The following is a 17,091-nucleotide window of genomic DNA, read 5'->3' as shown; positions in this document are numbered from 1 at the left end:
CCAAGGGATGAAAGTAAAATGACGTTCAAGACGGAGAAATGTAGTTATTGTTATAAGGTGATGCCATTTGGGCTGAAGAATGCAGGCGCCACCTACCAGAGGCTAATGAACAAGGTCCTTGCACCCATGTTGGGAAGGAACGTGCAGGCCTACGTAGATGACATGGTGGTGACTTCGCATGAGAGAGGGCGACGCCCAGCCGACCTGGAGGAGCTGTTCGCCACAATAGCCAAATACCGCCTCAAGTTAAACCCGGAGAAATGCGTTTTTGGCGTCGAGGCGGAGAAGTTCTTGGGATTTATGCTCACTAAGAGGGGGATAGAGGCGAACCCTGACAAGTGCGCATCTATCATCGCCATGAGAAGCCCAACGTCAGTGAAAGAAGTGCAGCAGCTGACTGGGCGGATGGCAACTTTGTCAAGATTCGTATCTGCTGGAGGAGAGAAGGGTCACCCCTATTTTTAGTGCCTCAAGAGGAATAGCCATTTTTCATGGACAGATGAGTGTGAAGCAGCATTCCTCAAGTTGAAGGAGTACTTGGTGACGCCACCTGTGCTTTGCAAACCACGGGCTAGCGTCCCCCTACGCTTGTACTTTGTCGTGACCGAGTGGGCTATCAGTTCTGTGCTGGTCCAGGAGCAGGAGCAAGTGCAGAGGCCCATCTACTTCGTAAGCAAGGCTTTGCAAGGCCCAGAGTCGAGATACCAATCGCTGGAGAAGGCGGCATTGGCAGTAGTGTTCTCCGCTAGGAGGCTCCGCCACTATTTTCGCAGTTTCACAGTGGTGGTGATGACGAACCTCCACATTCAAAAAGTACTTCAGAAGCCAGATGTAGCTGGAAGGATGGTTCGCTGGGCAGTGGAGCTGTCAGAGTTTGATATCTAGTACGAACCCAGGGGATCCATCAAAGGACAAGTCTACGCCGATTTTGTCTCAGAGCTCTCACCAGGAGGAGGCCCTCAAGAGGTGGAGTTAGGGTCACAGTGGATGCTCTCAGTGGATGGGTCCTCCAATCAGCAAGGGATTGGCGCTAGAAAAATCTTGGAGGGGCCTACCGGAGTGTTGATCGAGCAAGCCTTACGCTTCGCCTTCAAAGCAAGCAATAACCAAGATGAGTACGAGGCGTTGATCACTGGAATGCTCTTGGCCAAGGAGATGGGCGCGCAAAGCCTCTTGGCGAAGAGTGACTCACGGTTGGTCACAGGGTATGTAACGGGGCAGTACCAAGCAAAGGATCCACAGATGGCTGCGTACTTGAGGTACGTCGAAGTGTTGAAGGGAGCCTTCGCTACGTTTGAGCTAGTGCATGTCCCTAGAGAACAAAATGCAAGAGCTGACCTGCTCGCCAAGCTGGCCAGCTCAGGCAAGGGGGGAAGGTAGAGGACAGTCATCCAAGAGACACTCAAAACGCTGCGAAAGTTTGTGGCAGACAACAGGGTGGATGTTCTTCACATTAACGCAGCAAGAGGAAAGCCAAGGAGCCATCGCTCTTTGATTCAGGATACGGCGAGGGCGCCGCGCATCAGCACCTATGCGGCCTCGCCCGAAGGAGAGAAGTGTGTGCAAGTATGTGCCTTGGAGGAAGGCGACACGTGGATGACGCCTTACAGGCGATACATTGCAGATGGGATTCTCCCAGCAGAGCCTGGAGAAGGAAAGAAGATAAAGAAGAACTCTGCAAGGTACACTCTCGTTGATGGAGTGCTATTTAGACATGGGTTCACGCATCCAATTTTAACATGTGTGAGTGGCGACGAGTGTACGAGGATCATGTTAGAGCTTCACGAGGGGATTTGCGGAAGCCACGTGAGGGGAAGATCATTAGCTTCCAAGGTGATTCGCGCAGGGTTTTATTGGCCTTCGGTGAGGGAGGATTGTGTAAGATATACCCAGCGATGCAAGCAGTGCCAGATGCATGCAGACTAGCATAAGGCACCTCCAGAGGAGCTGAGATCGATTTACAGCCCATGGCCCTTCCACACATGGGGAATCGATATTTTGGGGCCTTTTCCTCTGGCGATAAGGCAGATGAAGTATTTGATAGTCGCCATCGAGTACTTCACGAAGTGGATAGAGGTAGAACCAGTGGCACAGATCACTGCGCACAAGGTACAACACTTTGTTTGGAAGAACATTGTGTGTCGTTTCGGGGTGCCAAGGCGTCTCATCTCAGATAATGGCACTCAGTTTGCGAGCCAACAGTTGGGGAAGTTGTGTGCAGAAGTAGGAATCAAGCAGGTGTTTGCATCAGTCGAACACCCCCAGACGAATGGGCAGGTCGAATCAACGAATAGAGTTTTGCTGAGGGGATTGATGCGAAGGCTTGAGAAGGCTAAAGGGGCGTGGGCAGAAGAAGTACCAAGAATAGTGTGGGCTTACCACACCACGCCTCAATCCTCCACCATGGAGACACCTTTCAACCTAGTATACGGGTCGGATGCCATGATCCCAGTAGAGATCCACGAGAGTTCTCCACGTTTCCTAAGCTTTGTGGCAGAAGAATCCAACGAAGAAAGAAAAGTGAATCTAGACCTGTTAGATGAGGCCATGGAGGAAGAAAGGATAAAGGCTGAAGCCGTGAAGAGAAGAGTAGAGCATCAGTACAGCTCTAAGGTGAAGCTGCGATAATTCCAAGTTGGTGATCTGGTCATGAGGAAGGCTCACCCTTACGAGTTGGAGAACAGGTTGTCTCCCAAGTGGACCGGACCCTCCAGAGTAACCGAAGCTAAGGGAAACGGTTCGTACAATCTAGAGACTCTAGAAGGGGGGCCCATTCCACGCAGCTGAAATGCGGCCAATTTAAAATTTTATTTCAGTTGAAAGTTATGAAGCACACAGTTGTAAAGGAGACACTCTTTTTCCCTCTCGGGGGTATTTTAATGTGGTCACCCAAGTAAAAAAGAAGTTCAAAAAACTTTGTCTCAGTTTTTCCCTCCCACACGGTGTAAGAGCAAAAATTAAGAAACAAAACAGAAACTCAAGATGTCGCCAGGCGTAGGCGTCGCCAGGTGTAGGCGTCGCCAAGATGAGGCGTCGCCAAGGTGAGGTGTCGCCAGGTGTAGGTGTCGCCAGGTTAAGGCGTTGCCAGGAGTAGGCATCGCCAGATAAGGGAGCAGGTGTCAAATTCAAAGCAAGTAAAGGGAGCACATGCTCGTGCGCAGAGATCAACACCTTAGCAAGGTACGTACAGTAAAGTTAAAATCCGGGTGTCTAGTCCCTGAGCAGGGGTTAAGGGATTCCTTCGGGACGCTCCCTCCTCAGGTAGGAATAGTTGGCCCCGGTGTCTGATGTTTAGACACCTCGCAAGGAAGAGGCGGGGGGCGTTTCCTTCGAGTGTGGGCATCAGGCAGTAAGAAGTTTCGGAGCAGTGGAGAACCAGCTCACTTGGTGCAGATACACGCACTTGAGGAGAAGCGCCATCCTTCGGGAAACCTTCTCCTTAGGCATAATCACCAAAACCCCTAGTCATCTAGGTGTTTAAACACACCAGGGACGATACGATGATGTTTCCCACACGCCTCTCCCTGGACGTGGGCACCCAGAACACTGATCGCCTTGGTGTTTTCAGACACCCTGGGGACCAAGCGCGGGCACTACCCCCGGGTGGGCCTCTCCTCAGGCGTGGGCACCAAGCGCGCAGAGATAGGGGCTAAGTTGCCTTGGTGTTTAGACACCCCGTGGACGATACAGCGTTGTTGTAATAAGCCTCTCCACGGGCGTGGGCATCAAAGCGTGACTTTGTCCCAAGTGTTTAGACACGCTGAGGACGATACGACCCCGCATTTAGCAGGTCTCTCCTCGAGCGTGGACACACAGTACAGATCAGATAAAGCCCTCCCTCGCCCTCGAGCGACGTCGAGGCCCCAGAAGAACAGATAAGTCCTCCTCGCCCTCGAGTGATGTTGAGGCCTTAGAAGAGATCAAGTCCTCCTCGCCCTTGAGTGATGTTGAGGCCATAGAAGAGATCAAGTTCTCCCTCGCCCTTGAGCGATGTTGAGGCCAGGAAGGAAGATGAGACCCCTTTTTCATCTTAAGCGATGATAAAGCTAGCAATGCCTTTCGCAATAAGTGTCTGGGGACTCAAGACAGGTAAGTGAAGATCAAGTTGAAAACTTTTCTAAGTTCAGAAGGCAAGAGAAATTCAAAGAGTAAGAAGAAGAAGCATAAAAACATGAGTTATCAAAGATAAGAAAAATACGCGAAGTTAAATCCTCCTTTTCCTTTGAGCAATGACGAGGCAGGCGACGCCTTCATGAGGAAGATCCCTCGCAGATACGAAGGCCAAGTAAAGTTCTAAGTAAAAAGATCAGAAGAAGGGTATGCATCGTGGCTCAGAAGGGAAGAGTGAGAGAGAAGGTCACGTGCTACCTAAAGAGTTGAAGTCAAACGCGATGAAGAGATGCGTCGAAGGTAACACCTTCGATATAGTAAAGAAAGCATAAGCAGGTAAGGGGGCAAGAAAAGTTAAGAGCGAACAAGAATTTAAAGGCGACGTTCGAATGGCATTCAAGTAAATATAGTTAAATGTTAGAATTACAGATAAAGTTAAACATTGTAAGTACAAATTTACAAAAGAAAAGATGAAGATCAATTGAGAGCAGTTCACTCCCCAAGGTCGAGGGGCACCACCTTCCCGTCGACGATATGATTGCCCGGGTCGCAGTTGGAAGTATTAATCCCTGGGTTTTCACATGTGGCTTGGGCCAGAGCCTCTTTGAACCCCTCATCAAAGGTGCCGGCCATATCGTCGAGGAGGTGCTGGTTGGCTTTCTCCAACTCCTCGATCTTGGAGTCCTTGGTTGCTAGCTGCTTCTCCAGGAATTCCTTCTCCACTTGAAGCTTGTTCACTTCAGCTTAGGATTTGTCATATTCAGCTTGGAGAAGGTTGAAGGCTTCAGTCTTTGCAGCTAGCTCCCCCTCGACTTCACTCAGCTTTACCCCAAGGGCCTTGGAGGTCTCAACCACCTCCCTCAGTTCAGCCACCTCCGCCTGCAGAGGGGCCATGGAGCCCAGAAGGTCAGCGTGCTTCTGGTCAGCCTCGCGCAGCCTCAGGGTGGCCGCTTCCTCCACCTTCCGAGTCTCCGCCAGGGAGGCTTGGTAAGCCTCTTCCAGCTTCAGCTTTTCTTCCTTTAGGGTGGCCACCTCTCGCTTGAGAGCCTGAAGGGTTTGCATCTCGATGGCCTTGATTTTTGCTTGGGCGCGCCAATCGAGTGCAATAGCCAGGAAGGCCCCCATGTAGTAGGGCATACCTTCCTTCTTAGCCTCGCCAGAATAGCTCCCCGGCGACCTCTCGTTGAACCCCCTCATTAGTTGCATGATTGCAGGGGAATCGTCAAGACCTCTGGGGCGGGAGCTTGTGGAGCAGTTTGTGTTGGTGGGGGTGTGGATTATGCCCCCTCCTCTTGGCCTATTTTTGGTGGGGGAGATGTGGCACTGGGAGGGTTGTCCCTTAGAGATTCTCCATGCTGGGGGGATGTAGATCTTGAAGTAACGACTCTATTGGTCCTCCTCCTCTTGAAGACTTGCCCCTCGCCTGAGCCTTCGTCATCGGAGGGGACCACAAGGACGACCTTGCCCTTGTCAAGGGGGGTTGGGGTGAGGTTGGCGGCCACAGCCAGTGGGACTACAACAATTGGTGGGGGTGAGTTAGGTGTTTGAAGGGAATGGGGAGAGTTGGGAGTTTGGGCTGTGTGTGGTGTTGGTGATGGGGGAAGGTTGTGCTGGAGGCGCTAGCCTTCGCAGATGTTGCCTTGGGGCGAGCCCTCAAGGTCTTGGCCAGTGCGATACGCCTCGATGAGTCCATCACTGATGCTGCACCAGACAAACAAAAGAACAAGAGGTTAGAATTAATACCAATCAAAAGCACATACAACACAATTTGGAGCAGACAAACAACACAAACAACAATAAGAGAAAGCACATTAAGAGGTAAATATGGAGGAGACAAGTAAGGGCACAGATTTTCCTACCAAAGTACCGCGAAAGGGCGTCCGCATTGAACTCACAAGCTATGAGCTTTGCGGTGTTGAAGACGACTCCCATGCCGCCCAGAGCCACGCATACCTCTCTATCAGCAGAGGTTAGTTCGTCCAGAGATTTGGGCTTAAGCAGCTTTGGCTTTTCCACCCAATACAAGGGGAAGCCATCCAGGGTTGTGGGGTCGCGTTTGGCGCAACACACCCTGAATAACTTGCCTTTTCATCCCTTGTAGGAGTTCTGGAAGAGGGTTAGGAGTATCCTTCCAGCAACCCCAGAAAAGCTTACCCAGAGGCTTTTCCCCTGTTTCTTCACCTCAAAGAAGTGGAGGAAGACGTCCACTGAGGGTAAAATGCCCAAGTACCCACACAGAATCTCGAAGGCCCTGATGAATGCCCAGCTATTGGGGTGTACCTGGGCAGGGGCTATGTTAATCTCGGTGAGCAGCTCCCTCTCGAAGCTTGTGAAGGGCAGGCGCAAACCGGTGCGTTTGAACACCGTCTGGTAAAGGAAGAAAAAGGGCTTCCCACCATTGGACCTATTGTCCACGCAGACCGGCTCCCTGGGGGTTCCGTGACGAACGGAAATGTGGGATTCGTGGCTACTGCAGAAGGCATTGAAGTTGTAGGTTCGTGGGTCACCCTGATGGTCCTCCACGTCTACGATGGTAGTCAGGGTCGTGCACTCAACTAAGAGTTCATCAGGGGGCCAGGGGTACTGAACCCTATAGTTGATCCCGGGGGGAGGAGGATTGGCGGTTGTTTTGGTGCGTGCCATAGATTGATGAAGAAGCTGAAGAATGAGGAAGAGGAAAGGTTAAGTGAATAGGGTTAAGGCGAAAAAGGGGAAAGAAACCCTAAGAAGACCCCTACCCACGCGAGAAATCCAGAAAAGATGGGAGAACGAAGAAATGCGAAGGAAAATAGTAGAACATAAGAAATGCATGAATATAAACAGTCCCAGGCAGTCGTAATAGCAATACAGTAAAGTGAAAGGACGATCGGAGTAGGAAAACCATACCTTTTGTGGTTGAAGGTCGAAAAGATGAGAGCTTTCGTGAAGAGGAAGAACGCAAGAGTCGCAGAGATTGCAGAGAAGATGAACAGTAAGAAGGAATGCGAAGAGAGCGAATGAAACAGTGCCTCAAGCGCGCGTTTTTGAAAAGTTATAACGTTAACTTAGAGAAGCGCTAACGACACTCATCCCCATCCGTAGGATCGTGCCACGTGTTGAGAGATTAACGCGCAACTTAAAACGTCACATCTTCAGCGCAGAGAATGTCGCGTCAGACACTTAAAGAATGTCACGTCAACTGCTCAAGGGAATGTCACGTCAGCAGGAATGCCACGTGGACGATAGGGCGAGGCCTTAGTCTTTTTGCTGAAACAAGTGTCAGCTCAAGACTGGGGGGCTTGTGTACCGTCCCGTCCCCGGGCGTTGACCAAAGTCAAAGTCAAAGTCAAAGTCAAACATATGGTGGGACCCATCCAGGGGGCCCAAAGAAAGAAAGTCAACAGGTTGATCGCTTAAGGCGTCGCCAGAATGAGGCGTCGCCAGGTTCAGACGTCGCTAGGTTGAGGCGTCGCTAGGATAAGGCATCGATGGTGTCACCCTCGATACCCATGGGTAGGAAAGACCGTGGAGGGGGCGACACCAAGAGAGGCCTCAATACCTCAGAACAGTAATAAAGAGAAGAGAAAGGTGGCTTTAAGGCCATAGTCCCAGTACCAGTAGGGGGTAACCTGACTCGTGAAGTACCCACGCCACCGCTGGGAGACCCCTGGGACAGATACGACCCATGAGAGGGCCACGCCCAGGGGAGGACCACGTGCATGGTACGAGAGGAAGGTAGATACACCCCCAGGGCGAGTGACTAGAAGTTGGGGCGCATGAGTTGGCACCCAGAAAGTCACCCCTTGCGCCAGATGCACTCCGAGAAGGAGGACTTACACAAGGGTTTATCCATAAGTTGGGTTACGGCGCTCTAAGGCCCTCCACGAAGAGTAGCGATCAAGTCAGAAGAACACGTGGCAGTAAGCACTGAAACATCAATGTTTTCCTGAAAGTTCGCTAAGGTACGCTTTAATTTAGTTTACGTTTCGAATGCTTTAAAGCACTTTAAACGCTTTAAATGCTTTAAACGTTTTAAACGCGTTGAACGTTTTTATATGCTTTAAATGCGCTTTAAGACGCTTTAAATGCTTTAGACGTTTAAAAGGGGCTTTAGACGTTTGAGACAGGGACCCAGTTTTTACTCAGTTTACACACACACACTAGTTGTTTGCTCGCGAACCCACTGTACGCACAGGCAATTAGGGAGAAAACCAGATACTCAGTTATTTGACCACCTTTAGAGCATCCATTCACGGTGTTCTGATACGGAGGTGTGTCACCTTTGATGTTTCTCGCTTGCTGACTTGATCGTCGAAGTGCAAACGGCCGCGAGGGCACCCCTTTGTTTACTTCTTTTCAGGTATTCACAAAGACGGGAATCTAGGTTGAAGACGAAGGTGTCCTAGCTCGCGAGTTTAAGCCACGCACAAAGACGCACCGGTCAACCGGCGGGAACAATTATGATTGGTGTTATGAAAATGTAGTAAACTAAAACTATAAAAGCATTAAGAAAGTTTAGCCATTCATTCTGAAAAGAGTTTAGAATAGATTTAGAATTGTTTCTGGAAGTTTGTCTTACAATAAATAAATAATCTAAAATATTTGGAAGTTAATTTTAAATTATATATTTTGGAATGTATTTTTAAACTTTTGCTATAAAATGAATATATAAATTTCTTTTAATACATTTTAGATAATATATTTTGACAAAATATAAAAATTTAAAAATGTCATTTTATTACAATAGAAAAGAGTGGGCAGCAATTTATGAGGTGAAAAAGCTAAAGTGATGAAGTTAATGAGAGAGATAATTTTGGAAAATGTGTGTAAGCATAATGATTAGTTTGGAAGGAACTAATCGCGATAAGCACATTAAAATATGATGAAAAGCCTTACGTAAAAAATTTCTGACCTGGGTTATCTTAGTCCAAACCTAAAAAGGAATTATATGAAACTGGTAAAAAACAAAAGGAAAGCAAAATAGCTCTGTTGATAGAGAATAGGAAGAGGGAAAAAAATGAGCAGCTTTGGCACCGTTAAAAGTTAGATTGATTGGAAATTGGATAAGAGGTAAGTGAGGGAGGTTTCGCAAAGATATACGGAAAAAAAATTATTTTGACAACTAAGTTAAAAATACCAGTTTTATAACTTTTTTAAAAAAAATCATCTTTTCAAATATATCAACATTTTAATAAAAAGGTTATATTTATAGTTTTTTTTAAAAAAATTGGTGCAATTTTTATTTTTTTTCAAAATAGACAAAAAAAAAATCTCCAAAATGAGTAAATTGCCAATGCGACCAACGAATTTAACAAAAAGAACTCGTGAACCGTGTATATAAATTTAAAAAATACATCGTATGACAATATTTCGTATATACGTTTTCTAATATTATAATAATAAAATTTAAAAAATAAAAAATAAAATCGTATTTATTAGATAGGATTTCATTAGAAATCGTATTTTACTTCACGTTTATATATATATATATATATATATATATATATATATATATATTACGTTTTATTATATAAATTAATATGTTGCGTTTTTTTTATATTATAATTGATCCTGCCTGTTGACTGGAACGCTGGAGAACGCCTCGTCAAAGGATCGACGTGCGCACCGCTTCTCACCTTCGTTCCTCTCCGGGATCTACTTCAAGAACCTGCAAAGAAACGACACGGCGCCGCTGCGGCCGATCGCACTCCGACGCTCAAGTCAGTGACGGTATCACCAAATACTAAGAACGAGAACCGTGCAAATCCTCTCTCACAATCAGCTCTATCACTCGCAAGCGTAAAGTGTATGAACTGAACGTGCGTACCTCAGAAAGTCTGTTAAGAACTCTTATATACCTGGTGGCTTTCTCTCTCCTGGCAGTTACAGACTTGGACACGTGGCTCGTATCCGACTGTACACGTGCCATCATCTGGAGGCTCCCTGACTTGGCGCTGCTTCTACTCTCATTTTTGGCTAAGTTACTTATGCATGGTACCGCCCAGTGCATAGCTAACTTAGGAGTGCGATCTCTACTGGAACTGGCGAGTTAGGGCCTTCATACACCTTCCCTGTGGTCTCGCCGGCCGCCTTCATAATCTGCTTCTCCTCCATCTTCGGCGATGTGCTTGTTCTGGCGATCTCCGACTGCTTGGTCGCCTGGGTCTTCATCTGGCGACTTGATCTTTAACCTGGCGATCGCCTATTCTGGGAAACTGGAAGTTGGAACACGCCAGCTTAACAACTGGCGACTACGCGTGCCCCCCCGACTTCCTTCCCTTCTTGCCAACCTGGCGCCTTGTCAACACGCCTACACTGTAGCAGGATGCCACGTCATCATACCCGACTACCAGGACGGTACAATAATATAAATTAATATATAAAATTAAAAAAATAATAACTTCAGTTTGTATATATGTATATGTTTATAATATTTTAATATATAATAATTTTAATATTTGACTTTGTAGTATTTAATTTTGTTTTAAACAACAATATAAAATAATATAAGTTAATTATTTTAAAAGAAATTATTAAAGTAAATTTAATCAAAATGTAAAATCCTAATTTCAAAATACTAAAAATAAATCAGAAACTTTAATTGAAAAGTTAAAATATAGAACATTAACTGAAAATTTTAATTGTTATAGAAAGTAGAAAATAGTACCAGAGTTACTATTATCGATATGGATAATTTGTTTTATTGTGACCTTTATTTCTACCGTAAGAATATTTGTTTGGCTTATTTAGAAGTGATTCATCCATTTCATTATGTATATCATCTTGTTGGTCTATTTGATTTCTTATCGCGTATGTAAGGACTCAGGATAAAATTCAATCTCATAGAAAATACCAATAATCTTGATTTCGAAATAAATTCAATTTCTTAAGTCTTCAAAAATATACTGAACAAATGTTATATATATATATGGGGGAAAACGTAAGTGAAATACGACTTAGAAATCGTACCAAATACGATTTTAATAATTTATTTGTTTTAAAAAAAATTATATATTAAAATATTAAAAAATTGTATAATTTCTAATTAAAATTGCATTTTATGGATATGATTTTTTTTTTTTAAATATGAGTGGTTAATATATTAGGACTTATTCGAACAACTTGGGTTGGGATCGGTTTACTTCCTATTGATAGCAGTCATGTGGTGGTCACCTCCTTAGAAAGTAACCCTTCAAAGAGCCCCATTTGTAATTGCATTGTACACAACTTCTTGGCCTTTTAGTGCGACTTAACCACTTGTCCAAATTCTCTGGACACTGAGATAGAGGGAATGCCTTATAATCTCCATATATATGGTGTAACTTATCTGCACTTTATGATATCTTAGTCTGATTTTTTTTCATCTTATCTCCCTATATATCTTATTAAAGGTCCCATTTCCTAGACTCAGCAAGCACTATCTTAGCCCACCCAATTACATGTATTTAATTGAGTGGAAAGTTAGCGATTACGTGATACTTTTGTTTCTTTCATTTTTAAAATGTTAAGTGCGATGGTAAGTTTGATGATTTTGTTGGAGAAAAGCAACAGCATTGTCCTTGTATTTATTTGTACGCAAGACTAAGGGCGAGGGATTCCACGGGACCATGGTGGTCACGTAGCCTGAATTATGAGGCAGTACCAAACAAACATTCGAAACAAAGACACAAAGGGCTTGTGGCATGGGGGGTCCCTCGCACGTAGCTTTCTTCACAATTTGGTTGTTCTTGAGGCTTGTTATTACACATTTTGGCGAAAAATAGTAGTCACGTTTAATGCGTTTGGTGGTTGGAAGAAAATCGTTGATATTATTATTGTGGCCTGTATGAAGTTCTTTTATTCCAAAACTGGTGATTTTTTTTCTTTCTCAAATGGACAATTTTTTTTCTAATTTTCAAATAGATAAATCACCAATACAAAACATAAAATTAACAAATAAAAATTAAAAAAAAATCGTACATGCAAAATACGATTTCAAATAAAATCGCATTCTACATTTACATTTTTTAATATTATAATATATTTATATAAAAATTTTAAAAAATTAAAAAAGTAAAATGTGTTCATGAAATACAATTTCATTATAAATTTGAAAATCACATCTCACTTTGCATTTTCTTATATAATAATATAAATTAATATCTTACATTATAATTGTTCTCACCAGTTGACTTTGGCCAGACTTGGAAGTGGACTTCGGGTTAAAGTGATTTTGCTTAGTGTATTGAACCGAGATGAGGACACATTGTAACGAAGGGGACTCTACCTATTGATCACACTCCGACAATAAAGTCAGTGAGAACATTCAAACTATAAAATTTGTACTAGTGTAGGGTTCTAAAAAAACTTACCTACTTAGGGTCTTAACCCCTTTTTATAGACGTTCCTTCAACAATTTCATCAACTAGAATATCACTTCAACAACAAGAATATAATCTCAACCGCAAGAATATTTCGTTAATGTGCACCTTTAGTTTTCGGATACAATGCAACATTATTCCTATCGACTTTTATTTACATCGAAAATATATATACGCTTAACTACTTCAGTTATTGATCATGTGGTTTTGCTTTTAATTATTTTTCAATATGGACTGCCAATTATCTAGGTCGACGTCATCACATGTCATTGGGCTTATACCCACCCCAGGCCAAGCAGGATATTTCTCACATGACCTGTATAACCGAGCTATTACACTTAAGTGCTTGGGTTGAGGATTCGAGCACGTCCGACGAATACAATAATATAAATTAATATATACAAATTAAAAAAAATAAAAATATATATATATATAATAACTTGAATTATATATGTAATATGTTTATAATATTTTAATATATAATAATTTAAATATACGCTTTTTAGTATTTAAAATAAAACAAAATAAGTTTAATTTACTATTATAACTTTTTTTATATATTAAAGAAAATTAGATTTTTATAAAATATTTTTTTACTTAAATAAGTTTCCATAAAATATTTCGTAGAGTTTGAAGGTTTACTTAGGTGAATCTCATCCCATTCGAAATCAAGATTATTGGTCTACTTGTAACCTCCGTAAAAAAAACAAGGAATCAAAGATCTCTTATTCTTTGTTTTTCTCTATGATGTAGTCATCAATCTTGATTGGGTCAGCTGAAAAAAGTACTCCTCTCAACTTATTCTAATGTATATTGAATTTTTGTTTTGTTTGGGTAACTTGCATTAAGCCCTTATATCTTGAAGCTTATCCAAACTGAGGAGATAAAATTCTAGAGGTTGCTTGGAAAATAATCAATTAAGGTAAGCACTACAAAAAAACGTGTATAAAGTGGCGATTTTAATATGGCGGTTATTAATAACTGCCACAATCTGCCGTATAATACGACATTTTAGTAACCGCCACAATGATCTTTTAGAATATGGCATTTTTAACTGTCATAATTATCCTTCAGAATAAAATTCCCGTGTTTGCTTTCCCTCCTACACCATATCTCTTTATTTTCATTTTTTTTTAATTTGTTGAAAACTAATTTTGTTTTTGAAACCAGGTGCCTCCCTGATAACTCCCTTCCCCCTTCTAGCGTCTTCCACCACTCTTCCCCCTCTCTGATAACTCTCTTCGCGACCTTCACGACCCTTACGCGACCTTCACGAAACCGTCACGCAACTTTCGTGAAACCCTAACACTGACTCCTTTGTCCACCATTGCCGCCTCCGCGCAAGGTTGTTCCGCTGACCTTCACGAAACCCTAACGCTCACTCCTCTGTCCGCCATTGCCGCCTCCGTGCAAGGTTGTTCCGCTGAGCTTCACAAAACCCTAATGCTCACTCCTCTGTCCGCCATTGCCGCCTCCGCGCAAGGTTGTTTAAGATTTGTGCTCACACGCCCTAAACCTCTGTCTTGAGAATCTTTTATTTGAAATTGTTATAGGTTAAAATCGTCAACAGGTAAAATCACACTGTACTTCTCTCTTTGCACTTGCACACCATGTATATGTGAAAAGTGTTTAGTAGAAACAATAGTTAAACTCAAAGAGTGTGCATATGCAAATGGGTGATGCAGTCCCAACATGTAATAAAGGGCACGCATATACCTTTGTAGCTATAAGTAAGCATGCACGTTACCATGGGGGTTTAACCCCGCTAGCTTCTTGATGAAGCCATAAATAATGCTACTACAACGCATTGGACTTGTACTCTGTCACTCAATGTTTACATAACAGGGGCTGTAACTTTTTCTATTACACTGAAAACACGCACGCTATGTGCTCCTTCCAGTTAGGTAGTTACCCTTTTTGTCACACCACCCTTCATACAACATGCCACTTTATGCAAGAGGACCACTCTTAAGGTAAAATCAGAATAATAATAAAAAGAAAAAAAGTAACAATACTCATCACAGCCATAGAACGTGTAAAACTTTTTACTACACTATTTTCTGCAATTTAGGATCACTCACATACTTCTTTCTCAAACTATTTAACTCATCTGCATATACTCCCAACTTAAGTTAAACTCTTTTCATTCATGAAAATATATGAACCCCTTTGTATAATAACTTTAGATTAATCCAATGTACTTTCTGACTCAAACTTAAGGATTGGTTTATTGAAATAGTTAGAGAATCTTGAGATTGATCTTTTATCACGTGCTTCAAAATAAGATTATTTGTCTGACAAAGATGTTATTGGTAGCTCTATGTGATTTTAAGTCAACATATGTGCATGCAACATTAATAGAGTTGTGATTCGTTGTGATATAAAACTTTTTACAAGGAACCATGGATTTTAGCTCCGTAAAGTTTTTAGAGTTGTTATTGATTAGAGAGATGTATGGTGTTTAAAATAATAAAAGTAGTTGATAATATGCAATGATTGAACCCATTTATGAATCAAAAGGTAAAAAAAAAAACTAATTGTTGTTGAAATATATCCAAGGTCGTTCTAAATAAGTGAATGAGATAGTTGCAGAAGAGATAGGAAAAAGAAAAACAAAAGAAGTGTATGAGATGATTCACTACTGCACGTGGTTTGTAGTTCACTAGGGTGAGTGCAGTTGGTTCACTCAAGCACTGGAGCTCATAGCATCTTCAGGTGTCATGTTAACTCACACCATTTCTTTGTGTTTGATGAATTTTTAAATTATTAATGCAGAATGCTCAAGGAATTATAACTCTAGCCTCTACATACTCCTGCACCTTGTTCCTTATAGCTGCAAGGTTGGTTTTAAATTTGTATAAGCAATATATCAGATTTTTGTTTTTGGTATATTTATATGCTATTGTAATGGTCTATTAGTTTATTGTATTTGTGCAACATTTTCCCAACAAAAACAAGCATGCTTTTGCTCCTCTGTTTGCTTTCTGGACTCAACTTCATTTTGCTTCAAAAGAAACTTTATGGTTGGGTTTAGAGGCATTAGGATCCTTTTGCAGTGGTTGACCGGGGGTTTCTGTTTTAAAGTTGTTTGAGTGTAGTTTGTATATGTATCACATCATATATAATTCTTTGTTGCAGATTCTGTTTTGGGTTGTTTTTTATTTAATAATTGTTGTATCCTCTAACTAATGCCATTATACCATTTTTATATTGAGAAATTCGGGAGCTTAAGAAAATTTTCTAAAATTCTGGAAGGTACGTTCTTTTATCTAGTGTTTGGTAAGTGGTACTTTTGTAGCCTAGTCTATTGTGAATATTTATTCTGGTGATGCCCACTCTTTGATTCAAATCCAAGATAACTACAGTATATTGATGGTTTGTTATTCAAGGGGTATGATAGTTTTCTAAGTAATTTGGCATGATTGACTAAGTTATTGGTTATAGGTTGTTAGTATTTATTGAGATCTCACATCAATGGTGGATATGACCATAGTAGAGCTTATATAGGCCTGAGAAATACTGTACTGAATTAGGCTCAACTAAAATTGAAGTTGTATTAGATTATGGATCTATATTTGGTTTATCCTTCATTTTACAAAATTCTATTTGGATCAATTGACACCATTGAACTCTATAAAATGAATTATCTCAACTTGTTCTTGTATGTCTGCATTGTTTAAAAATTAGATCTTAAATTTGACTGCATTGTGTTAGCTTATAGACTAATTTTCCATATTTAAGAAACTCAAATTTCTATGTTGAAGAAATATTTCATGTTTGCATATATAAAATACTGTTGGTACCTTGAATAATTCTGCATTATTGAAAAGATCACCTTTTATTTAATAAACATTGATTCATTGAAACCTGTCACTGGTTTAAGTTGATGATTAAACTCCTTGCTGGCCTTGCGGCTGAACCAATATGACACCACCTTCAAAAATCTTTTGCATCATCAATATGTTCTTTATATGATAATGGTTATTTATAGAATGATTAAGAAATTTGTAGAGACAACAATCGATCCAAACCAACTTGCAAATTGGTTTGGATCTAACTTTATATTCAACCATCCAGATCTATTTTGAAGCTTACAGATTGCTTGTATAATGTGCTTGTATAAATTACTATACTTAAAATTTTATTATAATATTATTTTCATTTATTTTTTAAAAATTGTCAATTAACTTTAAACATATTTTAACTTATTTCAGGCACCGGATGTTGCTAGTGGTGCTCGATCAACAAACCAGAATATAAGATCAAGTGGAGGAGGGAGTAAGACAAATTAGTATTGAGAATTTACTTGTAATATGTTTAGAAAGTGAAACAATTTATATTTTGTCAATTTTTAATTTACTTGTTGTTTGGATTAGTTTGACATTATGAACTTTGTTCTTTCAATGAATGAATGAACTCATCTTTTGATTATTATATTTATCAATTTTAATTATATTATATTTATCAAATTATAAAATAGAATTAAATAAATTATTATAAATGTTAAAAATTAAATTAAAGTTTAATTATAATACGAAATTAAATAATATTATGAAATCAAATTATAAAATAGAATTAAATAAATTATTATAAATATTAAAAATTAAATTAAATATTTAATATTCGAATTATGACAGTTATA

At 41.2% G+C, this 17,091-nt stretch overlaps 1 protein-coding gene and 1 long non-coding RNA gene across 2 annotated transcripts; both read left to right on the top strand.

Annotated features, from left to right (window-relative positions):
• Positions 1-2,313: 2,313 nt before the first annotated feature.
• Positions 2,314-2,628, top strand: LOC137825064 (uncharacterized). Its single transcript, XM_068630738.1, has one exon. The coding sequence runs from the start codon at positions 2,314-2,316 to the stop codon at positions 2,626-2,628; it is 315 nt and encodes a 104-aa protein (XP_068486839.1).
• A 10,953-nt stretch (positions 2,629-13,581) lies between these two features.
• On the top strand, positions 13,582-16,880 carry LOC137825593 (uncharacterized). Its single transcript, XR_011083315.1, has 3 exons — positions 13,582-13,932; positions 15,225-15,289; positions 16,664-16,880. It is a non-coding gene; the product is annotated as an uncharacterized lncRNA (long non-coding RNA).
• Positions 16,881-17,091: the final 211 nt, after the last annotated feature.

This window comes from Phaseolus vulgaris, chromosome 8 (genome assembly GCF_000499845.2).
Source record: "Phaseolus vulgaris cultivar G19833 chromosome 8, P. vulgaris v2.0, whole genome shotgun sequence".
Taxonomy (NCBI): domain Eukaryota; kingdom Viridiplantae; phylum Streptophyta; class Magnoliopsida; order Fabales; family Fabaceae; genus Phaseolus; species Phaseolus vulgaris.
Note: the sequence above shows the minus strand (reverse complement) of the source record. Positions and strands in the feature narration are given on the sequence as shown.